We start from the raw sequence: 27,683 nt of genomic DNA on the forward strand, positions 1-27,683 counted from the left end.
CTCCTGTCACCGACAGTCAATTTTCTGGGCCTACCTGCGCCTCCCTGGTGCTCAATGCCATATCCATTTGCAATATTTTTCAAAACACGATAAACAGTGGACAAAGGGATGCCTGTTCTACTTGAAATCACTTTAGCTGATCTGATGTCCTTGTTATAATACTCTAAAATCAACTTCCTCTTCTCTAAATCATCCATACTGAGGATCACTGAAAATGTCGTCTGCTAGCAAGTAAACAAAGGGGGATAACTCATCACAAACTAATGAAAAAAGGATAAAAGGAGTTGTCTCTCTTGAATGAAACCAAGGACTTTATAGCTGGTCAAGGTTGTTTATACTAGAAATCCAATTAAACATATTCCTAAAATTCTCAATAATTTCTGGTCATACTATACAGGGCTGGAAGGGGGATGTATGACTTGACTCAGGCCCTCGTCACAGCTCTGGCGATTCAGACTGTTGTTTTTGTGTCAGGGCTTTGGCATTATAGCTACGAAATGTTACGATTTTACTCGATAATATTTCCATCTTCATTATTTTGATAACAAAATGAAAACATTTTGAAGTTTAACCATCTGCCAGTGGTAAAAAATGTTAGGACTGAAAAATAACAAAGTCAATGCATGTCTTTATATTTTGTCTCATAATCCTAATTAGTTTATTATCATATTTGTATGCATTTTCAAACTTAATAAAATGCACACGATCTGATTATACTTATAGTGACTTTAAAACATGACTGTAATATCTAGACATTTTATAGATTGCCAAAGTTAATTATATATTAATTCACACACAAGCATCCTCGATGCACCTACGACTCGGCCCGTTGACAAAGAATCCTGCTCCATGTCATGTGTCTTTTAACAGTCTAATATGCGAAAAAGTGATTAACGTTTCAGGTTTTTCACATTGGTGTATAGTCTCATTGGTTACCCAAGATAACACGCCTGGCAACGGTAACATCCAAAATCCCATAACCCCTACAGCTTATAACAACAAAGTTCATGGTCCAGTACACTGCTAATCTCTTGCCTGTTACCTATTTTATACAATGGACCAGCCCAAACACTCAGTAATTGAGAGAATGATTTTAATGAGCAATAACTAAACCAAGAGTTTGAGAGAATGGTTTTCAACCTTAATTCCGTACTGAAGAGGACACAGGCCCATAGTGCATAAAACATACGTACATTTATATTCACCCGAATAGTAACTTTTCCATTTTTTTTTCAAATATTATTATTTTTCTTTCTTTGTAACGTTGCATGGAATATAAACAGTGATCAATTCTGAAGTATAAAATGCTTGTATTTGTTAGTAATGATATAAATTTAATAACCTTTGGATATCTATGAAAATGATTTGGTAAATATTTTCTTCCAAGATCTGAGCACAGCAGACAAACAAGAAAGAATTTAAAGGGGAATACGAACGAAAACAAAACTTTTGATATATTGTAAAGGATATTCTAAAAGTCACTTTCCGTGATTAAAACTGAGCAGAAAGTTTGTAAAACAACAAAAAACACAAAAAACGTACTCGTATTTACACGACGTAGCAATACAATGGTGTGAGCGTTGTTTGAAGCACGGGAATTCATTTGGAACCGACGGAGTCTGCCGGAGGTTTCAAATGAAATATTCCTGTGCTTCAAATACTCAATAACACCCGGAAATTGGCCAACACATGATGTTTATCGACATTGTAAACACAAAAGTAAACCAAAAGGTCCACACACGTTTTTGTGTCTGCACTCATTGACATCGAGTACAGGTACAGCAGTGAAATGTCATCAGCCGGCCGTTTCGGCTGTCTCCCATGGTAGCATCTAGAACTGCTCATTTGTGACGTCATTCGAACTTGACGTCACAATATGATTTTAATGACGTCACCACAGCTGGACTTAACAATACAATGGTGTGAAGCGATGTTTGTATGTATTAATACACAGCGAATATCCGGGAATCAAATACCATTTGATCACATTTTTCAACCAATCAGATTAAAGAACACAGTGACTTTGGGTTTATAATTACTTTTAAGGCATGCCAAAATCGCAAAAAATCGTTCCGTTAAATCAGCAATGAATTCCAAAATTCATTTTTTAACAATCTAGTGCTGTTTAATTTACTTTGGTTACAGAAGGTTATCAAGGTCATAGGGGCGTGTCTCGCTTAGAAACAGCGTTAGAAAGACATATAGGTGTATAGACCCAACCCTATTACTATATAAAAGGAAGGGGATGTAACAACGAAACCACTTTCCTCAATCAAAGTTAGATTTCACCACGTAAAATATTTTAAGGCCCTGTCGAGGCCTACGAATCGAAAGCTAGATGATTTCCCTACAAAATGAGCTTTAAATGGTCACAATCGGATCATTATTTCAAAATACGCCACAACTCACCGAAAACAGCTACCTTCACAATTCCAAGCCAAAATCATGGATCAGCCAAGACAGCGAAACCTCACCTTTAAAATTTGTTTATTAATTCCAACCACGTTGACAGCACCTATGTTGTGCTAGATATCATTTCCTCAACGTTAAGCAGGTATTTTCTCCAAAATCATCGGCAACCATACTCACTTGTCGTCCATAGATGACCTTGGCTGATCCATGATTTTGGCTTGGAATTGTGGAGGTAGCTGTTTTCGGTGAGTTGTGGCGTATAACTTTTGAAATAATGATCCGATTGTGACCATTTATAGCTCATTTTGTAGGGAAATCATCTAGCTTTCGATTCGTAGGCCTTGGCGGGGCCGACGAGGCCTTAAAAATATTTTACATGGTGAAATCTAACTTTGATTGAGGAGAGGGTGGTTTCGTCGTTACGTCCCTTTCCTTTAATATAGTAATAGGGTTCGGTCTATACACCTATATGTCTTTCTAATGCTCTTTCTAATGCTGTTTCTAAGCGAGACATGCCCATATGATCAAGGTAAGAAAGCCCAGTTACAGGCAATGGAATCAAGAAGCTCCAGATAATGCTCATAAGGTTGTAGTTGGACAGGGAATGCCTATATTATGTGTACTTCTAGGACTTTCTGTACCATATGCAACTCTACTCGGTAAATAAAATGGGAAATCTAATTCCGTTGTTTTGTTGTTGTTTTTTCAGCTACAGTTAAAACTGTTTTGGAGTGATATAGAAGGGGAAACTGTTTATTATCTGTACAATTTTACTTGTTTGACTGTATAGTGCGAGTGTTTTGATACAACGGGCCCTACTGTTACAACATCGCTAAAAATATACAGCCAACAAAAGGATCGAAAACATATGACGACACCTTGAGATTGCACTGGTGGGTTACCGATAGAAAACACATGACAAGCATAATAATGCAACAGTTTATGAAATAAATTATCTTGTCTAAAGGTAGGCTGAACAACATTAACATGTTGTATTTTTGTTCACTAAAAATATTTTACCATTATCTGATCAAAAACCAAATACACCTGGATAATTCTGCAGACGTTAGCACTTCCTATTGGGTGGATCCACTAGCCGAGAGCCGCGATGCAGTCCTATACAGTCAAGACATGACCCTGCATCGCGGCCGAGAACACCACCTTAATAAATCCTATTCAGATTCTAGTGGCCGATTACCCCTCGTATTTTCTTGAGATTTTTTAAATATATTTCCTGTGGGTTTTTGACTGAAAAGTCGATATCGATGTACTCCCAGATAATGTCCCTATACATACACGTAACTGTCATATTTTTGTGATCATACATTTAGATATTAATGGGCCTGAAACCCGTTGAGGTCTTGTTTTAACGATAGCGAGCTGACATGTTGACATGTTGTGAGCATGCGCCAAATTTCTATAGTCCGTATAGTATCTGAGGACATTCTTCATTAGCTGCACGCATAATACTCACTCTAAGCCTCCGCTTTGGGCTTTCGTACTTTGGGTGAATCACACTTAATGTATATTCAATTTATCTGCTTTTATGTCATAATTTACAGATTTTCCTTGCAGAGAGGATTCCATTCATATCTCTACAAAAAGATGTGTCCATGGAATCAAGAAGATTTATTAATATACAACATAGTGCAAAGGACACGTACAATATAGTATGGTTATGTAAAACAAGGTCACAAATTTGTCGTATTCACAGATTGTGTATGAGATATATTTTTCTGAATGATATAGATTTCAGGAGGTATGTTTTAGTTCGGTAGTATTATGGAGATAATTTTTTGTGTAGACGTAATGTTTGTTGCAAGGTATATTAAATTCACGCGTGATTACATTTTTCTTTTAAGCCAAAAAATGATGTTCTATTCTACTTTTAGTTTAGTACCGGATTTATTTTCTGTCTATTTTATAAGGTTGTGGCTCAATAGTTTTACCTGTGTACATTCAAATAACAAACGAATGATATTTTCAGTTTCAGCATTGCACAAAGAATATAGAGAATATGCTACAATTTTATATTTGAACATGTTTTTATCTGTTGTCAGCATTCTATGAATAATATGGTGTTGGAATTAATTATCTGAACTTTGTCTTATTCGTTGTTCTTGACAGTAAATAGTTTTCCATCCAATTACATTTCGATATTTCTGTATAAATATTAGTTTGCCATTGTTATTGACTATTTTTTCCTTTAAGGCAATGCAATATCCTTTAAACAGCAGCATAGATAATCTGCATACTTTTCCCTCCATGTATAAAGTTCTGAGGTTACATGAATCGAATGGTTCTTCTAATATGCTATCAAATGATACAGATTATTTCCATATATTTTTTTATAGATTTGATAAGATCTGTATGTTCTCAAAGAAATATAATTTAAAGGATATATTAGTAAAACAGAATGTTTTACTGACTGAGTTTAGTTTTACGCCGCTTTTAGCAATATTCCAGCAATATCACGGGGGCCAGAATGTTTTACTTTAGGAAAGTTATTAATATATGTTTAAATGTATGTAAACACATATTTATTAGGAATTATCATGGTTATGAATTTTGTATTATACCTTTTTATTGACAATGGTGTTTAATGATTCACTAGGTGTGCATTTGTCACAAACGTTTAACGATATACTCGGAGGGGTTTTATAATATACACGGCGTAATCACTATATATTGCCAATAATCCCATCCCATGACATGATATTAAACTGTTCACTTTATTTCTGCAAGAACTGTACCAAAAAATTTTTAAAAACATGATGTGTCCTCCCTTTGCCCAATCGCAAGCATCCCTCTGATAGTTTATACCAAAGGGGTATTTAAAAGTTCACCTTTCTTCGTATAACTATGAAAAGAATAGCCACATGATAATGAACAATCAGAAGCCTGATCCGGGCATAATATTGGAACATAAATATTATATTTTGAAATATTTTCTTTGACTTTCGCTGAAACCGATCTTGAATCAGCTCTTGTGAGGTTGTACACAGTAAGATACATGGTAAACTATCCAATTGTTTATCTATCCAGGACATTATTCAAATGGTGAGTGAGTGAGTTAAGATTATAGTCACACCGGCAATATTTTAGCTATATGGTGACTAAAACAATTCATTTATCACTCCCTCCATCCCACCCAACTCCACACCCCGGCATGTAAATTTGTTTCCAGAGTCTTAACTCAAAAACCGTTCAATATTTTTCAAAAAGAAGAAGATGATTTGACAGCTACTTAAAGTCCAATCGTTTACATGTAAACCGGGAAAAATATGAATGTCCAAAATCCGCAAATAGTAAAAGGAACTACTTTCTCATATATCTAATAAGTTCTGTTGAAAGATATTGAACGGTTTTTCGAGTTGTGTTCCGGAAACGAAGCGCACCCCTCATTTTGAGACAAAGCCCCACTTTAGGTTGTGTTTAATATACCTACCAATTTGTGTTGAAAAATATTGAACGGTTTTTAGTTATGCTCCGGAAACAAAATGATTTCGGACGGACGAGACGTCGACTATATAAACAAGAGTTATCAGAAGATGACATATCCCCCCGGACCCCACATCTTTGAAAGAACAAATCATCTGACAGTTACTTCAAGTCCAGCTTGGTTTTAGACTAAGTGCAAATCGTTTCCATGGAAATCATGAAAAAAATAAATGAAAAAAATCTGGAAATAGCAAAAGGCACAACTTTAAGATCTGTTTAATATATCTACCAAGTCTTGTTGAAAAATATTGAACGGTTCTTGAGTTATGCTCCGGAAACGAAGCCCACCCCTCTTTAAGACTAATTCCAAAATGTTTCCATGGAAACCAAGAAAAATAAAAATGACAATAATCTGTAAATAGCAAAAGGCACCACCTTAGGTTATGTTTGACAAATCTACCAATTTTTGCTGAAAAACAACGAACGGTGTTTGAGTTATGCTCCAGAAACGAAATGATTACGGACAGACGGACGAGGCGACGACTATATCCCACCGCATTACATGCCGGTGGGATAAAAATGCATATACATGTATCTACCAAACAGATCAATCAAACTTTATCGATCAGATCAATTTCTTTTATAAAATCAATAATTAAATGACAGTTAACATTATTAAAAAGATCTTTAACCGTTTTGGCACCGAAATATATATCCTTTGTGATGGAAAAATAACAGTCAAGCAGGACATGTTTGACTGCGATTCTTTCATCACATGGGGGCACAAAGCGGAGATCCTCACCTTTTCGTAAATATTCATGCATATATCTTGTGTGGCCAATACGACCTCTTCGCATAATAACCTCGTCAACCGATAGTTGGTTTTATTGAATGTAGTTTATTGATACCTACGTCAGTGCACATGTCCAACTTATTCTGCCACAATGTGTGAAGGCCATTTCCCGGTGTCCCCCCGCCGTGATATTGCTGGAATATTGCTAAAGTGGCGTAAAACAATACTCACTCACTTCTTCTCATCAGATTACGAATATAAGATCTAATGATAGCTAAAAAACAGTCATTTGATACTATGATAAACCGAGATTTTTATACCTTGAACGGAAATTAGGTGAGATATATACTAAACAACATACAGATGTCATCTTTCTCTGGTGTTGCCAAATATTTACAACATACAACTAATGTGGTGTCGTATTTTCAGAAATGTCATTACATTTGAAAATAAGGCTCAATCTCTGTTAATAATGATGCAACGTTAGTCAAAATACATCTACATAATCAAGAGAGTTTGGGAATCTAACAACTAATTTCTAGGGAGATAGGATCACCATTTAGCTATTACCTCCTTTCTCATGTTCAATTTCCTAATTCATTATAATTTGTGATAATACCAAAACCGCATCCGGTTACAATGTGGATTTTTGTATTGAAACAGATTGGATCATCGTGTATATATATATATGTGTGTGTGTGCGTGCGTACATGCGTCCTCTCTGCCGTCACTTGACGTCAGAGGAAAATCAACTTTCGTCAAGCCATTTTTCACATTGAACGTAGAAAGTTATACATAAGCATACAAATCCATTTCATATATTGTTATGTCGTTCAAATATCACGAAATATTTTATTCGCACAAAGTTTCATTAAAGATGCCAAATAAAAAAATCGTCTGGCTGTAAACGGAGACATTACTGCTTTTCAATGCAGTAAATTGCGGACAACCTTTAACAAAGTCTACTTTCCAAACCGCCTGTGTATTGGCGCTTCAAATATACATCATCGGATAGGAAATTAAATACTCTAAATATCTGTGTTATAGACGTATCTAAAAGCAGTGCATCACGAACGCAATAGTTGCTCAACGTTCATTTTTCACAACTTCAGAGAAAAGAAACCTCTGCATCCATGGGGTTAAGTCTTCTGTGCACTGCGTTGTTTATTTTTAAAAAAATAAATCTCTTTTTGTAGAGATATGAATTGAATCCTCTCTGCAAGGAAAATCTGTAAATTATGACATAAAAGCAGATAAATTGAATATACATTAAGTGTGATTCGACCAAAGTACGAGCGCGCGAAACGGGAGGCGAGAGTGAGTATTGCGTACCGCTAATGAAGAATGTCCTCCGATACGGACTATAGAAATTTGGCGCATGCGCACAACATGTCAGCTCGCTATCATTAAAACAAGACCTCAACGGGTTTCAGGCCCATTATTATGTAAATGTATGATCACAAAAATATGACAGTTACGTGTATGTATAGGGACATTATCTGGGAGTACATCGATATCGACTTTTCAGTCAAAAACCCACAGGAAATATATTTAAAAAATCTCAAGAAAATACGAGGGGTAATCGGCCACTAGAATCTGAATAGGATTTATGAAGGTGGTGTTCTCAGACGCGATGCAGGGTCATGTCTTGACTGTATAGGACTGCATCGCGGCTCTCGGCTAGTGGATCCTCAGAGTCAGACAACACAACCTGGAACCTCTGGAAAACTTGTGTGCGCATAGAAAAATTGAAGATACAAAAGCGATCTTGATCTTTTATGAGATTTTCGGATTACGTCTTTCTGATTTCAAAATGTTCAAATTAAAACGCTGTCCATATGCTTTGCCTGACATTTCAGACATTTCTAGACATCCAGAGTGATATAACCATGACTTCTTCGATTATCCTACATAACTTTATCCATGAATCATGAAAAGTACGTCCATCTCTAAGACTACATGTCACTTAACAGAGGTGCCCTCAACAGATCTAACCACTCGATAGATATCTTCAAAAGGCATTAAAATATATCTGTAGAATGTATCAGAGATACAGGATATGTGATGCCATATAATTCAATAACATTAGTAGAGAGCCGGATGTAGTCCGACGCTAATGTCGCCTACAATAACATATATACTTAATTAACGTCACTCACCATCTTCTTCTTCTTTCTTGTCTCGTTTAAGCATGTGCATCGTTAGTATTCGTTCCTGTTTCACCTGAATTATATCTCAAAACGGTTTCTCTTCCACATACACAGATTCCACGTCACTTTCATCAATAATGCGCATGACCGAAAAAGACTTCCTGTCGGCGCTGGGGAGTAATCATTTTGTAAACATGCATTGAAAGGGAGGATCACTGCAAGAGTGTAGAACAAACATTACATGTAAGACCATAAAATGGAACGGCAACGTCATAGAACATTGAGAAGGAGAATCCACACACATGTCATACACTCTCGATAGGCGAGCAGCAATTGACAAATAATTCATATATTTATATTTACATATCATTTCCAGGAAGCGACTGAAACAAAAGTGTTCTTCACGTCAGGGATAATCTACAATCTATAATCTTCTATTCTTCCTGTTCACGTGAATACGAACCCGGAGCCTACATATAATTAAAAAATACAAAAACGAATTAAGCGTGCGTGTGTGTCGAATCAAGAAAGAAACTTAGATATTTAACTGTACATTGTTTGTTTGCATTGAAGTGTAAATTTATTCACATGCAAATTAATTGCATATTTCTCGTATTTCGTCTGAACCGGTAAAAAAGAATTCATTTTGCCGTTTTGTGACGCTGGAACGTAATATATGTCTGACTATCATTATTGCCCTCCCCAATACCTGATTAAACAAGATTCTCATTATATGTGGCTGGGTGTAATTAATTTTGCATTATAAACTGCCAGAGTTCCACAATGAGGTATCCTCCAAAATTTTCTACAGACTAAACAACAAACTACCGTCCAGCGCACATCTAATCTTTGTCTCATCCCTTAAAACAATCAAACTAAACCTGAAGTATATATTCTCCCAAAACTTTTACAACAGTATTGATTTCGATGAAAGGGAGTTTCACTATGGAGTTGAGATTGATAATACAATATGCCGTTTGAGATTGATATCCAATGATCGAAGGAAAAACAAAGCCCTCTTGAGCAGCTGAGCTGAGCTGGATATTGGCGCTATACAAATATATAATAATCCTATTTGCCGCTCAGGACCAGACACTTCCCACTCGCAATCGCCTAAATGTGATTTTAAAAGAAAATAACAATATGAAAAGTTCACTTTGCAATGAGTTTACAGAGACTGTCCAACATCTTGTCAGTGGATGCCCTTCCTTTGCACAAACAGCATATCTTAAACGACATGATGGTATGGCTCGCTGCTCTTACTATCGTCTTCGCCATGCCCGTGGCTTTGACTCCGAGGTCCATCCATGGTACGACCCTGAATATGTCCAGGGCGTCATGGAAAGTGATGCTTTCAAACTTCTGTGGAATAGGTCCATATACAGCGTAAGAAAAATTCCAGCCAACAAACCTGATCTTGTCCTTTTTGATAAAGCCAATGAATTCATTTATATCATTGAATTTTCTGTCCCTTTTGACAGCAACGTGATTGGCAAGATTCAGGAAAAGCATGCTAAATATGCGGACCTCGCCTTTGAAATATCTCGCTTGCATCCCAAGTACACTGTCGTCAGGCTCCCCATTGTTCTCGGTGCCCTTGGTTTGGTACCTCCTGATCTCTTGGCGCAGATCAGGAGAGTGCCCGGGTTCTCCACCCGGAGCACAGCCCTTCTGACATTCTGGGTATTAAATGCAGAAGGCTGCAGTGTTGGGGAGTCTACATATTCTCCGGAAAGTTCTTGGTGGGTTCGACTAGGCAGTGTTTTCTGGGAGAAGTCCCATTCGCTGTCTGGGCTGCATGTAGAGGGGGCAAGACATTTGGGTGCCGATGTGGCAGAGTTTTGTTTAAAACCGGTTGTTGTTGTTCGTCGGTGGACGGTGGACGTGTCTTGGACAACAGCAGCAGGGAGAATGGGCAAGTCCGGCTGCTCTTTTAATCCAATTGTATACATCATGGTCTTTCTTGTACTTGACAGCCAGACCAAGGTCTTGAGTATTGTGTTTCCTGAGGGTGCTGATGAACCGGGTTCCTGTGACCAGTGACAAGCCGGTGGGATACTACACCAATATCAGAATCCGTAATTCAACAAGCTCTTTAACAAGACTGAATCATCTGACAGATGCGACTGGTTGATTTTGTGTAATATGTTTATGTTTTTAAATATACATCCATCCAGAAACTAAAACTGAAGATATTTAAAAAATATTTAGTGGTATCCTTTTACATGATGACTTGTGCTTAATGTGACCACTGTAACAGCTGGTGATGGCTAAGTCAATATTTATAAACAATACATGTATACCATTAGCCTACTATCGAAGTCAGTGGGAAAATATTCGGTTTTGTGTAACCCGGAGGAAACCAGCTTTCGTAGATAATCTCCCTTTGCATGTCGACTTGATATACTTCCAATGTACGCAAGACAGTCTGACGACGTTGTTGTAGGGATATCGTCAAGCAGCACCTGGGACGTTCTCTTCTGTGATATAACGATTTTATCAAGCCAGCCATTTTGCATGCATATGTTATCACTCCATGCAATGAGCATACGTTTATGTACTACCACTTTAATCTGTTATTTTGGAGACATTGTAATTGAGATAATACAATCTAACCTAATCTTTTAATCAACCACTTACTTACTTTCATGAACGATTTAGTTAAAACTGAGTTCATGTTATTTTCACAATGCAAAGAAACTCATCCCATCACGGCAATATATCAGTGACAAATTACCCGATGTATATTTACGCTCTTCAACATGCAGTGTACTTTATGTATGCAGTTGTGGTAGTTGTTAAAAACACACTGCTGCTATGGCACATGGCACTGACGCTAACCAACGCCTTTCTTCTACACAAAATTGTAACAGTATGTGAACTTTTAATAATTGTACGTATACATTGATAGGCCATGAGCCAGACAATTTTTTTCGGTACCACTCAGAGGGAACAAACACTTTTACGTTTTTTTAAGTTGTTATGGTCTCTACATATCAAAAAAGTATGATGGCCATGTCGGTTTGGTAGCTCAAACTCACAACGAGGCTAAATCCAAGATGGCCGCCAAAAACCCCAACATTTTCAAAAAAATGTCAATTTCAAGCTTTAATTGTGAGTGAAGTTTAGCAAATAAGTTGGAAATGAAAAAAGGGAGGTACAAATAGTGCTAACATGATTAAAAGGATTCAATTGATATCAAGTTGTGTTATTTGATACCTTTAAATCATATTTTTTTCCTGAATTTTAAGAGTCGAAATTGTAAGCTCAAAGAAACTTTTTCGAAAACTCATCATTTTATTTATTCTCAAGACAGTTCGTTAACTTCAAATAGTGAGAGTACCTTCAAGTTCCTTTAATTGGTTTGTGATAGTCACTGTTCCGCATCATAAACGTCAGCTTCATCACCAGTGTCTCTCTTCGGCATGTCATGGTCCTCGAATACCATGTTGTCACAAGTCTGGTTCCGGCATGTCACAGTGCATTTCAGTCCATTGGTAAGGCATTGACAACTCAGATGGTCATGGATGGGTGGAACAAAATGATCACATGGAGATTTTTCTTGCAAGTACACAACAGTCTGTAAACCGCCAAGTTGTCAATGCCTTACCAATGGACTGAAATGCACTGTGACATGTCGGAACCAGACTTGTGAAAATAGCAAGCACACAAAGTCAGCGATCCACACAGAGACTTCCACACGAAAAAGGGCGGTGGGTAGCCTAGTGGTTAAAGCGTTCGCTCGTCACGCTGAAGACCCGGGTTCGATTCCCAACATGGGTATAATGTGTGAAGCCCATTTCTGGTGTCCCCCACCGTGGCATTACTGTAATGTTGTTAAAAACGGCGTAAAACTAAACTCACTCACTCCTCACGAAAAGGACGTCTGACAACTGGTAGTCTAGATCACAGATCACCTACACTTTGTGTACTCCTCTGACAATACTTTGTAAACTGGCATAGCTCTCATGGCCGAAAGCTATGAATACTACGGTGCCTTTCAGAAGGTGGTCAGTTCGTGGTATTTTTGGATTACACTTAATTTGTAAAGAACAGATTATCGTACTTTTGAAAGAAAGGAAGCAGTAGAACGTGCATGTTTCTATTACAGTTTAATTTCCAAGTATAATTTAACTTGTTACAATTGTCCACATTCTAAAGGACACTGTATATTTATACACCTTTAATATAGTGTGAGATGCGAGATAGGGGTTAATTAAGGTGAGAAGTTCGCGTGATGATGAAAGTAGCATGTATGTCGTGTGAATAAATCATCAAGCTGAGCTGCGTATGGATGAACGATCAATAAAGACAAACACTAGCTTGATACCACGGAGAGGTTGGCTGCTGTGATGTCCATGTTAAAGCAGTACGAACATTGTTTTTACCGTTTCTATGTGTGTAGCAGTGCGCAATGCTGTACTCGGCGTAGGTAAGCCTGTAAATGAGTATCGACCTGTCTGTGTAGGCATGCAGCCCAACACTGTACAGTGATGCCAAAAAGGACTTGAGTGTGTACACAACCATGGCGACAATAAATATATAACATAAGATGCACGAGAAAAACTGGCGTCATATGTACATTATATATAAAGTACACCCTAGACCATTGTGAAGCTGATGAATCAATACGGAGTGAGAACCAAGACAGCCAGCATTGTCTTAGCTGTAGACATGCACCTGATATACCACATTGTTCTCCGACGCCCTTCCCGGTATTACATACACAGGTATACTGTTGTGAAGAGCAGGTCGATAACGCTCCAGTAACCACCAGCAGCATAGATCGCCGATAATCCAAGCGTGACTTTGTTTCACAGATAATATATAAGCGCATTATTTATTATTCCTGACGATTTATGTCGCTGAACGAAAGACGCTTAACTACCTGTCCATGTTCATGCATGAAACACTGCTGGAATAGATTTCTGCAGTTACGATGGCAATTAAGACTTCTTTAAGAACAGTTTAAACGTTTAAGTAGAAGAAAAGGCAGATTCCTATATATTTGGTATTTCGTGATATTAAGCATGATAACATCCTGTGTTCACTGTCTGTTTGATATATTCACTTTATCCAACAATCATGTGTCCAGAGGTTTCCCTATACACAGGAAAGTGTTATGACAAATATCGGACATAAAGAACAACCCTTAAAAGAATGTCCTAAATCCACGAATCCATATCATATTTCCCTGCGCCAACAACTAATTTCCAGAATAATGTTACAAGATAAACAATAATAAATAAAATCTGTACTTCCCAAAAAAGTTTTATGTGACGACACTAGTGATCAATTACTACTATTCAGATCAGGTCTGTACATATGCAATAACGCAGTTGTATCCATCGAATCTAAATTAATGCAACGCAAATATTGATTTACAAAAGCAATCTTTAGATGGGCAACACAATGCTAATAAAACAATGGGTTATTAATGCGCAATCTGTAAATATGAGATAACCTCTTTATTGCATTAACTCGGCGAAAATAAATACCACCATGTCGAGGTGGTAGGGCAAGGTATGATTCCTTTTCTTTCTTATTACGTGACATGACATGCTGCTATGTTGAGTATGTTATATCCCCAGACCACAGCTTTGTTGACTCACGTGACCGCAGTTTCCATGACGTCACGCACATGACGTCTCGCCAACCAGGGTCTCACTTGGCAACCGGAGTCCATTCTACCTTTCGAAAAATAGCAACACTGTGTTGTGGAAATTAGTCCGTCAAATCGGACTATCATTTGCTGTTTCGGACGTAAATCGGCATTTTTGACAACGATTTATCACAATGACACTGGGGATGTAGCGGTATCAGACTTTCCGTTGTGTAACGGGTCGTTTCAATGAAAGAATGTCCATACGGGTCATCCCTCAGCCAAGTCAAAGGACTCGCTCTATACTAACAACGGGAGATATGTTCACCACACACAACGCAATCATTGACCCTGCGACTCATCATCTCCCAGCTATAACCGCTAACCAAACAGTCGGAGGCGGGCCACACGTGAGTAGCGGAGGGGTGAAAGTACAGCAAATGTATGAAAATAAAAACCTCCCTGACAAACGAGAGATCCAATATGGCGGCGACCGCGGAGAACAAACCGATCATCCCCATCAGTCTACCGGTCATACTCAATCCCTCCCGTCCGTACCTCCACGGCCAAGCTCGAGCGGAGGTAGTGTCACAAGTAAAGGAGGGTCGGCAGCACGTAGAGGTAACTGTATGAGCCCTGAAACGGCAATGAAGCAATACATGCATAAACTCAGTTCGTTTGAACATCATGAAATTTTTAATTACTCTCAAATATTTTTCGTGGGCCAAAATGCAAAGAAAAGACAAGGTGTTATTGGAGGCGCAAATAACAATGGATATGATGACGAAAATGGTTCATACATTCATGTGCCACATGATCATATATCTTATCGCTATGAAGTGCTGAGAGTCATAGGAAAGGGTAGTTTTGGTCAAGTTGTCAAAGTCTATGACCACAAGCAAGGACAACACGTTGCCTTGAAAATGGTGAGGAACGAGAAAAGATTTCATCGTCAAGCTAAAGAAGAAATTAGGATATTAGAACATTTGAAGAAACAAGATAAGGATAATACTATGAACATTGTCCACATGTATGAAGAATTCACCTTCAGGAATCACACATGTATCACATTTGAACTGCTGAGTATGAACTTGTATGAACTAATAAAGAAGAACAAATTCCAGGGATTCAGTTTGCAGCTTGTACGCAAATTTGCACACTCAATATTACAATGTCTAGATGCTTTGTACAAGAACCGAATCATTCACTGTGATCTCAAACCAGAAAACATTCTCTTGAAACAGCAAGGCAGAAGTGGCATCAAAGTTATTGATTTTGGATCTAGCTGCTATGAGCATCAGAGAATATATACTTACATACAATCAAGGTTTTACAGGGCACCTGAAGTGATACTGGGTGCCAAGTATGGCATGCCTATTGATATGTGGAGCTTGGGGTGTATCTTGGCAGAATTGCTAACTGGATACCCACTGTTTCCTGGTGAAGATGAAGGTGACCAGCTAGCTTGCATCATTGAGCTTCAAGGCATGCCACCACAAAAACTCCTGGATGGGTCAAAAAGGGCTCGCAATTTCATCAGTTCCAAGGGATATCCTAGGTACTGCACAGTGACCACATTACCAGATGGAAGCATCACACTCCATGGGGGTAGATCTCGCAGAGGTAAAGAAAGAAAGCCTCCAGGAACTAAAGATATGGTCTCTGCTTTAAAAGGTTGTGATGATCCAATGTTTTTGGATTTCCTTAAACGTAGTTTGGATTGGGACCCAGCTACAAGAATGACACCAGGCCAGGCACTGAGACATGCTTGGTTAAGACGTCGCCTACCAAAGCCACCTCCGTCAAATGATAACAGGTTAGACTCCGGAGCTCGACGAAATTCATCAGGGAACCGAAGCTCGGTCCAGAAACTTGCCAACACCACAGTTACAACGAGTGGCAAGTCAAGGCAGATTGGCCTACCAGATGATGTCATTAACACAAGAACAAAACTGCCACAAATTGGATCAACATTATAGATTTTAATTACTGAAGATTCAAGATACAGTGTTGTGTCATGATTAATAAAGGTTGAAACCTAAGCCGTCCATTGCTGATAGAAGCTTCAGTGTGATAAAATGTTCACAGGCCAAATTTCTTAAGGCATATCACGGTGCAAGATCTTTTAACTTTTAATCATGTGAAATAGTTATGAAGAAACTTTACAAATATTAGTCTGAGATCTGTTTGAATTTGTGGAACACCAAGGATACAACAAGGATGAACTGTCTGCAACAAGTATCAGTGTCAAAAAGCTTGATATGAATTGTTTTTCATGCACTCACAGGAAGTACAGTTTGTGTGCACCAACGATTTGTTTTAAAACTGGTTTTCATTTAAGTTGTGAAAGAGCTTCATGGAAGTGATATCTTTGAATTTTATTTTTACCAGCCAATATCTGTGATGTGACTAAATGCAATATGATCAGGGTCCAGATGGTTGATAAATCGTGTGTGGAACAAGCTATCTTTTCTTACCAACAGTGTCAGTGTCAAACTTGAAAACTTCAAGTAGACTTGTAACTAAAATGTTTTCTAAATTTGTTTTCCTGAGATTAAGGACACATTAGGTATAGTGACATGCACTGTGTGATTAGTCATTGTAAGAGCATCACCAATGTGCAGCAGTTTGTTACTTGAGTATCAAAATTGAATATAGTTAGTGCCTAATGTAATTAAGTGGAACCAAGTTGTCAAATATTACTGCACTTTCCTTCCTTCAGCCTACTGCAATGCACAATCGAAAGGTGTCTCAAGATCAAAATGTGATATCACCACTACACTAGGTCACTTATTTTACAATCCCATCATTTCCAGTGTGTGCTGCTTGTGTTGATTATTGTTGTTTGAAGTGGTTGAATGCTCTGTATAATATTAAGTCAACTGTTAATGGCTCATTGTAAATACATGACATAGTTATATCCTTGTACAGTTTTAATATAACATATTATCATGATGAATGAAACTGAATTTTAGTCTGACTTGTATTTTAGGAGTATATCTCTGTTTTTAGATTGTCAATAAAGTATTTTTAACGGAAGTGTAAAACAAATTTAACCCCTTTAAATCAGTAAGTAAGAACACTAATGGTATGTCTTGTTCTGAAGTAAGTGCTTATCCAATGTGTGATCTGTTTTACTGAATTTATTCAGATAATCGTTTTAACGACTATGTGAATGTTTTTATTGGGCAATTATTCTTTTATGCGCTTTCTCAGGTCTGAAGATAAGATATGGTTACTTTGTAATATTGAATAATTGTCTCTTTCACTTTATGTTCCATTTCAAAACCAGAGTTTAAGCTGTGAGTGTAAATCTTATGAGGTTTTAAGTTTGGTTTGTCCAGGTTATTGGTTAACTTAGAAGTGGAAATAAACCTGAATGTAATGTGTATATTTGTTTTGATTGCTTTGGTTTTGATCACTATGTGCTATCAGCATAATCAACTGTTAGATCAATCAACTATATCTGCTGGCTTACTCATTTTATTGATAAACAACAACTCAGTGTAGTTTCTCTTGTCTATTTTGTTGTCTTTAAACACATTGGTCAAACTGATTCATGAGTATTCTCGTGTAAGCTTTTATGTCAGTGTCCATGAAACAGAAGGGCTGCAGAGAGAAAGACAATGACGAGTGAAAGTATAACATGAGTGAGAAAAGTTTTGCAATTAGTTTCTGAAAAGCTGTCATGGTCGAGCCCAATGGAAACATTCATAAAAGTCTTCTCTGATATTGTCACTGATTGTCGTATTAAAATTATTTTTGAAGGATTCTCTTTTAACATTCTGTCACAATATTATTATGACCATTACATGGTTGAAAGAATATTATTTATATGTCTACCTTATGTTTAATAGAGAAATATAAACAAATTGGTGGCAATTTGAAGTTTTCTGTTCATACTTGTACGATTTCTACACCATGACTTATGAAAACAGAGCAAGAACATAAGAGGAATGCTTGTGCAGAGTGTCACACTGACAGTGACACTACACAAACCCAGTGTTTTTTTTTGAGGCAGAAAAAATAATGAGACTGAAAGTGCTTTTAGATGGTACTTTAGTGATAGTATATTGATACAGCATGAATTGATCAAAGGACACAAGATTGTACTTATCATCCAATATCATTCTACATTTTTATCCCTGTGGTTAAAAACAGATAGTGATCAGCATCTCTGTCCGTCTGTCCTTTTCTGATTCCAGAGCAGGGTTCTGATCCACAAGGCGTTCGTAGTGCTACGATATTTGTAAGCCTATTTGAAAGTATTGAGTTATGATAGGTCGTAATGTTACCAATGCTTTGTGGATGGAGACCCAGAACTCCTAGTCCTAAATCATTCAATATCTTTTAGAAAAGTTTCTTATGCAGATTAGTCTCTGCTGAACTTCTGCCTTTTGATGATTTGGGATTTTTCTCTCTTTTATCATGTTTATCCTGTTTATTTTGTTTTTTTAGATTTAACTTAAAATAAGGGTAGTGCTCATTTCCTGACCATAAATCCCAAACTATGATCAAACCTGCTCTGCAGATCAGTCAAGTAGTGAACTGGTGCTTTTCATGATTTGGGATATTGAAAAATACTGACCAGCATTGTTTGTTTTGTTATCACTGAACTGAAGATAAAGTGTGGTGTAAATGGCCAAACTCCATTTGCCAACTGCACCAGAATAGGAGATATGCCATCACTTGATGAGTTTTGTTTAGTTTGTAGACAGTAATTATTAATAATGATATATAAGCTAACCAGTTCCAGTGACAGAGAGATTAATCCGCAATAAGTGAATGATCAGATTCTCATCCTTTGTGTGTTTGTGTGTAAGGAGTGTGTTTTTCACAGCAAGGAGGGAAGAAAGTATGTATTTGGTATTTCCAAGTACTTCACTATTAGAACAGCAACCAGTCAACATGTCCATTATGAAAAACCTGAGTGCAACCATTTCATCATACACCCATATCCACAGGGTTTGAACTTTAGTAACGGTATGTTCATGTTTGTATATTCCAATGTTAACTTGAATGCATGTATTTTAACCATTTTCTTTGGTCAACAAGCTGCCAATGTTTTGTCCGAATTTGTTGTACATATTAAACAGGGTAATTTGTTCTGAGAGGGGAGACCCTCTGATAGCTGTAATTCCAGAGAGAAAAATCAAAGTACCCAACACGATTACGTCCTTTACAGACACAAATGTGCAGACTGAAATGTATGCTGATGTATGGCTGTTATTTACAAGTCAGTTGGAACTTACTTCTCTGTTACTGGGGCTGTGGGGTAGCCTAGTGGTTAAAGCGTGCGCTCGTCACTCTGAAGACCCGGGTTTGATTCCTGGCATGGGTACAATGTGTGAAGCCCATTTCTTGTGTCCCCGCCGTGATATTGCTGAAATAAAAGCTAAAAGTGGCGTACAACCATGCTCGCTCGCTCTCAGTTATTGTCAACTTGACAACGTACCAAAGAAAGCAGTCATACAGCTCTTGAGCATTTGCTTTCAGAATACATTACTGATTGAGACATCCTATTAACTGATGACCACACAATGGCCCAAAATAATCATTCTTATGCAATTCTTTGTGAATGCTTGTAAAAGTGTCCCAATAATTATTGTTACTGTTCATACACATTAATAGTGCATTTTACCTTTCACAATGCTGCAAATATTTTACATCCTGTACACCACAAAAATTGAGAATTAGGCAAATAGTTTACATTGTCAGGTGCATGGGATTCACAAAAAAAGTATGGATATTTGAATGATTGAAACTAATACTTAATATAATACAGTGTGTAGCATTATTTTTAACTCTACTTTATATGTTATGATATTAAATCAGACCAGTACACTACAGCAGTTTTGTTTCTAGCCTGTCGCTAAACAATGTACCTAATCAAATCACAGCCATGAAGACAAATTCTAGCACGACAATGTGTGATACTCGATTCTGATTGGCTGAGAGCTGATCAAAACCGTACTTAAATGACAGTTTAAGGACCGATAATTAAAGTGACTGATTCACCGTGTATGAATACAACTAACTCGTTGACCCTATTGTTTGTAAACAAACATGTCGGACATCGGCAATTTCTATCTCGGGAGCATCTTTGGTGTTATTTAAGTAAAAAGCAAATGGTTTGAAGAAGAATTTCTTGACCCCTAATCCCAGTGAAGAAACTACGAAGCTTGAAAATCCGTCAGCAGCGCAAAAGCGACAGTATATTCAAAGTGGGTCCAGATCTACGTGTGTTGATGTCGACAACACACGTCGGCCCACACATCATAACCTGACCGCTTCCGTCCCCGGTGGTAATGCCCAGTCCTTCCACTTCCACTGTCCATGTATCCCACATAAAACGTGGCATGTCAGGTTTTTTCCAAATTGGGAATAGTAGGGTGGTTATCAACAATTATTTCCATGAATATAGTTAGCGGCGACTAAACTTAGCGAGTTCTTGGTTTGCATTTGGGCAAGTCGATTGTCATACAGTAGCGGAGATCAATAATTCGCTTGAGAAAAATCAAATAATTGTACTTCCTCACAGTATAAACTGTATTGTTTTTTATTTATGTATGCTACTTGTTACAAATACAAGCATACTGGTTCCTGAAATATAGCATTTATGTTGTTGAAAATGTCTTATTTTGTTCATTACACAACATGTCCCTCAACGGGACAATTCCAAGCAATTTCCAGGAAAAAGGCCCCTTTGTGCCTTGTGTTCTTGCGCGCCAAACAGTTCGGTTTTAAAACGCTTATCAGTCGTGCTAGAATGAAGATAAAGCTACTCTGTTTTCAATTTTGCGGTCCTTTATTGTTGATTTAAGACCGCTAAATGTTTAATTTAAAACCTCACGATAACGCATTCGGTTTTTATATTACATTTAGCGGTCTTAAATCAACGATAAAGGACTGCAAAATTGAAAACAGAGTAGCTGTATCTTCTATATAGACTCAGATTGTGTCATCATTCTAAAATGCATCTCCGGTGATCTTTAATTGGTTTGGGTATGTTTCATAATTACAAGAGATATAGTGTGATGTATAATTAAATGGTGTAGTCACAAGTCACACTGAATTCTAATCTCTATAACCTCGTGTACGTCAAAGTGCAAATCCAGTTTATCACATGGGTGCCATACTGAAATGTCATTTCTTCCAATTAACCATTCCTGCATGAATCATCAGGAACTCACCTGGAACTTTCTGTTAGTGTTGGGGACATTCTCCGCTTTTGTGGCATACTAATGCTGTGATTCAAAATACTATATTCACGTTCTGATCTATTACTGGGATTTGTTATTCAGTTTCTAAATATAACTCACATACTCCATGAATGTGGTTATGAATGAAAACAGAACTGTAGACCCTAAAATATAAATTTAAAAAAGGTTTCCAGGTCCAATATAAAATGATTGAGCAAGTCCAGATTGGATTTATTTGGATGTGCTGGATTACTTCCCTTCCACTGGCCAGTAATCATGATTATGAAGTCTGTCACAGTCTGTAACCCAAACCAAAGAGAATAAATTAAATTCTCAATTCTGAAATGATTGGACAAGTCTATTTTGCCCCATCTCTTTGGTCTATCCATATCTGCTAATTTATTAGTTAATCTTGTAAGTACACAGGTGTTTACAGCTGATATGGGTGATCCCTCTCCACGACTCTATCCCATTTCTAAGGTGAGGTGAGGTGAAATTGGGTTTAACGTCGTGCTTGAGAATATTTCGCTCATATGACGACGTGCATGCGTGTGTATGTGTATGTGCGGCTACTTGTACTAGCCCAGACTGAAGCTGGTTTTATAGTGCTAGCCCACTGAGATACCATGCCGCAGTGAAGCATGAATACCCCACTAAGACACATTATACTGACTCCGAGCCGACCAGTCCAGCGCCAGGCAGGGACCAACAAGTACCTTATATTTAATGTCTTTTGGTAAGATGCGGTCAAGGGATCGAACCTGCGACATGCTCTCCGGGCGGACGCTCTAACCACTACACCACGGAGGCGGTCCCCCTTTTCTAAACTTCATGAATACAGCTGTGGGAGCTTGTAATTACACTGTACTGTGTGCAGGGTTTAGAAAGAGGAGTGTCCCACCATAAACATACACACATATTTGTGCGATGGAATTCAGAAAGGAGTTGTTTAGTCGTACCTGAATGAGAGAGGTTTGTTATTCTCTAACTGGCAGTGAAACATAGTATCATAGCATCATGTCTGTACAGATAACTGGAAAAAACAAAAGCAAGTCTTGTTTGTGTCAGTTGTGCCACATGGCTGAGAGATGAAGGGACTTCACACATAGTGGTGAGAACTTTGTTGACTGAGTAGCAGTGGCAGGTTAACAGATGAAGGTTGACATTGACAAATCTTTGACAAATTAGGGCCTTGCAAATATATTTTTTTCAAGGCTTTTTTTTTAAAATTTTTCTTTTAGAATTGTTTTAGGTTTATTTTTTTTGCAGATATATATACTTCCTTTCAAAATTTTAGACTCGCTTAAAACACTCACGATATGTTATGTATATATATGGTCACATCGAAGATTGATTTCTTGGGGGGGGGGGTTGGGTTACCTTACACAGATGAATTGCACAAGGAGCATGCATCAAATTGCTGAAAAGCATTTGCGAATATCGTTCATGTGAACAGCTGCGTTTTGGTGTAAAGTTGTGTTAAGAATTTGCCAACTTTCACTGATTTTTATCATTTATAAGTTATTGAACTCATGACAATAATCTTTTCAGCGTGACGAAATTGTTTTACAATACATCAGTTTATGTGTAATCAGTACCTTTAAACAGTATGGAATATTTTGCAATATTTAGTTCAGAACAATTGCCTGAAGTAAGTGGCTACATTTACACTAGTGAGTAAACTTTTGAGTCTATACAGTACTGTATATGAAGTAATGTTTATTGTCTGACCATATATTGCAATGCAATTTGTTACATGTTGATTCCCAATTTGAAACTGTAAGTTTACCAATCATTACAAAGGAAAAAGAATTGCAGCACAAATTCAAAGGCTGTATACCATAAGGACTGATTACAGTAATACAAACATTGTTGATAATTTTGCAAAGTTTTTATTTTGACTCAGTGTATTTGTCCCAGACTTTGTTTGATTTGAACATAGACTACTTTAAGCCTTTTTGTTTTGAAAACCAAGGGGAATTGGTGCAAACTTAGTCCAGACTGCTGAGTAAAAATTAAAAAAGGCATTGATTTGAGACACATTATAACATATACTACACCATTTATAACATTCTAAATTGTAATCTTATACATATGTACTAATAAAAAAAAGAAAAAGGAACTTCACATGTATTACTTTATGGCTCAACACTCAAAGAGAACAAAGTGTGTTGTCAGTGGAGAAAACTGGTTCACGGGTGTACACTAAATCAGCATTACCCATTAAGGGGCACTTGGTGCAGCCTCCACAGTCAACAGGAGTAGGATGGAGTCACTTTTTGATTTCCCAGGGACTAGCCATCTGTACAGTACAACCAGAAATTATTGAGAATTTAAAGATTGTAATTTTTTTTTTTTTTCACTCATTAGTCCCCAAACATTTTCTATTGGATTAAAGTCAGGGCTATAGCTTGGCCAATCTAATAATGTCATATTTTGGGTCCGAAACTAGGCCTGTGAATGCTTTGAACGATGTTTCGGGTTGTTGTCCTGCTGGAAAATTCAAAAATTCCCATAGAACACATGAGCAGATGGAAATAAATGTCCCTCAGAGAATATCTGTGTACCGCTCACTGTTCATATTCCCTTCAAATACACAGAGGGGCGTTGCCCCTAACACAGATATGCCACCCCACACGTTAAATTTCGGACTGTACTTTGGGCACTAATATCAAGGTTTTTCAGTTTGTTTGGGACAGAATTTCAGTGTATTAGGGGAACAGCCACACACAACTTTCATCTGAGAAAATCACATTGTCCCAGTTAAACTTTCTATGCTGTAAGTACCAGTTCAACCTTCGCTCCTTTTGTTCAGGTTTCATGATCGGGGATGGAATTCCTCAACTTTCCTGCCAACCCATTGCATGCAGCTCAGTTCTAATTGTCTCCTTACAAACAGACACAGTTCCTCTATCAATCATATCCAGCCTTACGTTTTCTAAAGTCCTTCGTTTGTTTTTAGAAACAAGAATACCAAGCCGCCTCCTGTCACTGACAGTCAATTTTCTGGGCCTACCTGCGCCTCCCTGGTGCTCAATGCCATATCCATTTGCAATATTTTTAAAAACACGATAACAAAGGGATGCCTGTTCTACTTGAAATCACTTTAGCTGATCTGATGTCCTTGTTATAATACTCTAAAATCAACTTCCTCTTCTCTAAATCATCCATACTGAGGATCACTGAAAATGTTGTCTGCTAGCAAGTACATAAAGGGGGATAACTCTTCACAAACTAGTGAAAAAGGATTAACAGAGTTGTCTCTCTTGAATGAAACCAAGCACTTGATAGCTGGTCAAGGTTGTTTATACTAAATCCAATTAAACATATTCCTAAAATTCTCAATAATTTCTGGTCATACTATAATAGAGCTTGTTAGTATGCCTACTACCTGCTGTCTCATTGTCTGCATAGCACCTGTGAACACAGCATTTAAGTACTTTAAGGCTCCCTTCTTCCAAATGCATCCCAAATGTATTCGATGTTATTGAGGTCAGGTGATATTGATGGCCATTCCATTACGTCATTGTGCAGGAAATACAGCCATCTGCAGGTGCAGTTGTGCCAAGCGTAGACCTTCTTTACTATTTACCGGTACCTGTATCAAAATCAGCCAAACATAAGGAGGTCTGGCAAGAAAAGGGGCAGTGTGCAAGCAGTTTTTGTATGGTCTGGGCAGTTGCGCGACCCCAAAACAGTGTGTTACTGGTTGAAGTTACGGTCTTAAAACGATTACACATATGACGTAGCCGAATTTGTCCTCAGCATGTGATGTCACATGTGACTGTCCTGAACTGGGGCGATCAGATATCGTACCCATTTGATGCACACGTGTCCTTCGGTTGAAAATTAATCCGTCAGCAAAAGTAACTCTGCATAACATAAACTTGCACAAAACATGGTTATTTGAAACGTTATGAAAAAAATATACATAAATAAATAAATATGTAGCAAAACATATTGCATGAAATTTGATGTCACGCATCGTGCATGGCACGTGTACTTTGTGCACAGTGAGCTTACTCACTTTTTGCATGCTTTTTGACACCTAAAGTTCACACCTGATGTTGAAAGTTGAAGAACCGTTGATTATTCTCTAGCCTCTGAAAGGGGCGGAGGGGTAGTCTAGTGGTTAAAGCGTTGGCTCGTCATGCCGAAGACCCGGGTTCAAATCCCCACATGGGTACAATATGAGTGAAGCCCATTTCTGGTGTCCCCCGCCGTGATATTGCTGGAATATTGCTAAAAGCGGCGTAATACCAAACTCAGTCTGTCAGTCTATCTAGCCTCTGAATGTTGTGGAAAGCATGTTAATTTCAACCTAAACTGCTCTGGGTCATCCCACGGCTTACAGAAAATCAACATCTCTGCACCGTGGGTATGCTGGAGACTGGAATTGCCCAAAAGGAAGTGGCCAGACATTTTGGTGTCAATCGAAACACGATCTCATCTCCAGGCCTACCAAAGAAAACTTTCCAACTATGAAGAAAAACTCAGGAAAGCCCACATTACTCGTGGAAATAGCAACATAAACATAATACCTCGCTACTGAAACAGTAAAAAATGACAACTTTAAATCTCTAAAACTGGATAAAAAATGAAAAGCCTGCACCTTCGATTTTGCGCATGCGCACATGGAAGAGGAAATCTCGGCCGCTTGTTGACATTTTCCAGCTTGGACAAAAGTTACATTCTCTTCTTAAAGTATTTCTGTTGTGTTATTTGGCATTTATCATCATCATACTTGTGTGCACACTTGTTTAGTTTACCTTCCATTTGTATGAAATGATTGACAGCAATTATTTAATACTTTTTCTACGCGAGGCGATTCAAGTTTCCTCGGAAATTTGAAAGAAACGCGGATCGTAATGCGCATGTGCAGTAGAGGTTAAAGTTCGCTGATATATAAATGTTGCAGTTTCATAGTCTTTCGTTGCCGTTTTGACGGTGTCAGTAGCGAGGTATTATATTTATGTTGCTATTTCCACGATTAATGTGGGCTTTTCTGCACAGTGGGAAAGTACTCTTTGGTAGGCATGCTCTCAATGGAGACGTTTCCAACATAATGGGAACACGAGTGATTTGCCTTGGACTGGCCGTCACGTCAGCAAGACCACATTCGGCTGACCCAACTCAGGAATCGATTCCAGACTGCCAGTTTGACTGATCGGACCATTCCTGGCTTATGTCCAATCAGTTCCAGGACTGTACGGAACCGACTGAAGGAGAAGAAACATGACATCTCATGGTAGGTCACAACTTATCATTGTCAATGGTGGGCCAGCAATGCAGGGATGAGATATTGGGCCTCATGTGCAGCCGTTCATTCAATGACAGAGACATAACTTCTCAAAGTTCAGCAAGATAATGTCCGTCCAAATGTCACTCGTGTTGTTACAGATTTCCTGAGACAGAAGAACATTCCGGTACATCCTTGGCCAGGTAGGTGTTTCTGTGGAGCTGTCCCCTATCGAGCACTCTTGGGATGAAATGGAGAGATGTTTCCTGCATTAACGCCTATGGTGGACACACATGATACTGAATTTGTGAACTGACTTTTGACACAACATCTCTTCAAGGGAGTGTCAAGATGTCTAGTGTCAACTGATATTTAATTCGATATCATCCTGTCAACAGATTAACAGTGATTCAGGAAAACACCACAGATCATGTTATTATCATTTTGCATTACAAATAATGGCAGAAGATCAAATAAAGCACATTTACTTTTTACCAGTAGTATATTATATATATTATATGTACACACACACACACACACACACACATATACACATACATTTTCCTCAGTTCAATTAAAAATAATCGCATTCAGTTTCCCTCAATTTCATTACAGTAACGATAGATAGGTATTCTTTAATTTCCTCCATAAAATGAAGATTACATCTGTATGATAAACAACAGTACAGAATAGCTGGAATATTGTGGAGTGCGGCGTTAAACATCGAACAAATCATTATAAACGATTCACATTTAGTTCTCCCATTATTGCATTAAGAGAGGTTGTTGACATTTGGTTGGTTCCCCGTCTATTTCATTATGAGGGATCAACATGGAAAGACTTC

General features: G+C 37.9%; 2 protein-coding genes across 2 annotated transcripts in view; one reads left to right on the forward strand and one right to left on the reverse strand.

The window, feature by feature from the left end:
- LOC124288143 (coatomer subunit gamma-2-like) overlaps positions 1-8,958 on the reverse strand; it is a 70,852-nt gene extending 61,894 nt beyond the window's left edge. The window contains exon 1 of the mRNA XM_046724717.1: positions 8,806-8,958. Coding sequence (XP_046580673.1) covers positions 8,806-8,845 — 40 coding nt within the window. The 5' untranslated portion in view covers positions 8,846-8,958. The remainder of the gene's footprint in view (positions 1-8,805) is intronic.
- A 5,464-nt stretch (positions 8,959-14,422) lies between these two features.
- LOC124288153 (dual specificity tyrosine-phosphorylation-regulated kinase 2-like) lies at positions 14,423-18,280 on the forward strand. The gene has a single exon (XM_046724726.1). It carries the CDS (start codon positions 14,656-14,658, stop codon positions 16,375-16,377), a length of 1,722 nt encoding a protein of 573 aa, XP_046580682.1. The 5' UTR covers positions 14,423-14,655; the 3' UTR covers positions 16,378-18,280.
- Positions 18,281-27,683: the final 9,403 nt, after the last annotated feature.

The sequence above is a fragment of the Haliotis rubra genome, unplaced genomic scaffold (assembly GCF_003918875.1).
Source record: "Haliotis rubra isolate DU_JTF1 unplaced genomic scaffold, ASM391887v1 Scf111, whole genome shotgun sequence".
Taxonomy (NCBI): domain Eukaryota; kingdom Metazoa; phylum Mollusca; class Gastropoda; order Lepetellida; family Haliotidae; genus Haliotis; species Haliotis rubra.

Bases quoted from the DNA above. Each gene is read 5' to 3' on its own strand.
- LOC124288153 (XM_046724726.1), top strand. From the start codon at position 14,656: ATGTCCATACGGGTCATCCCTCAGCCAAGTCAAAGGACTCGCTCTATA.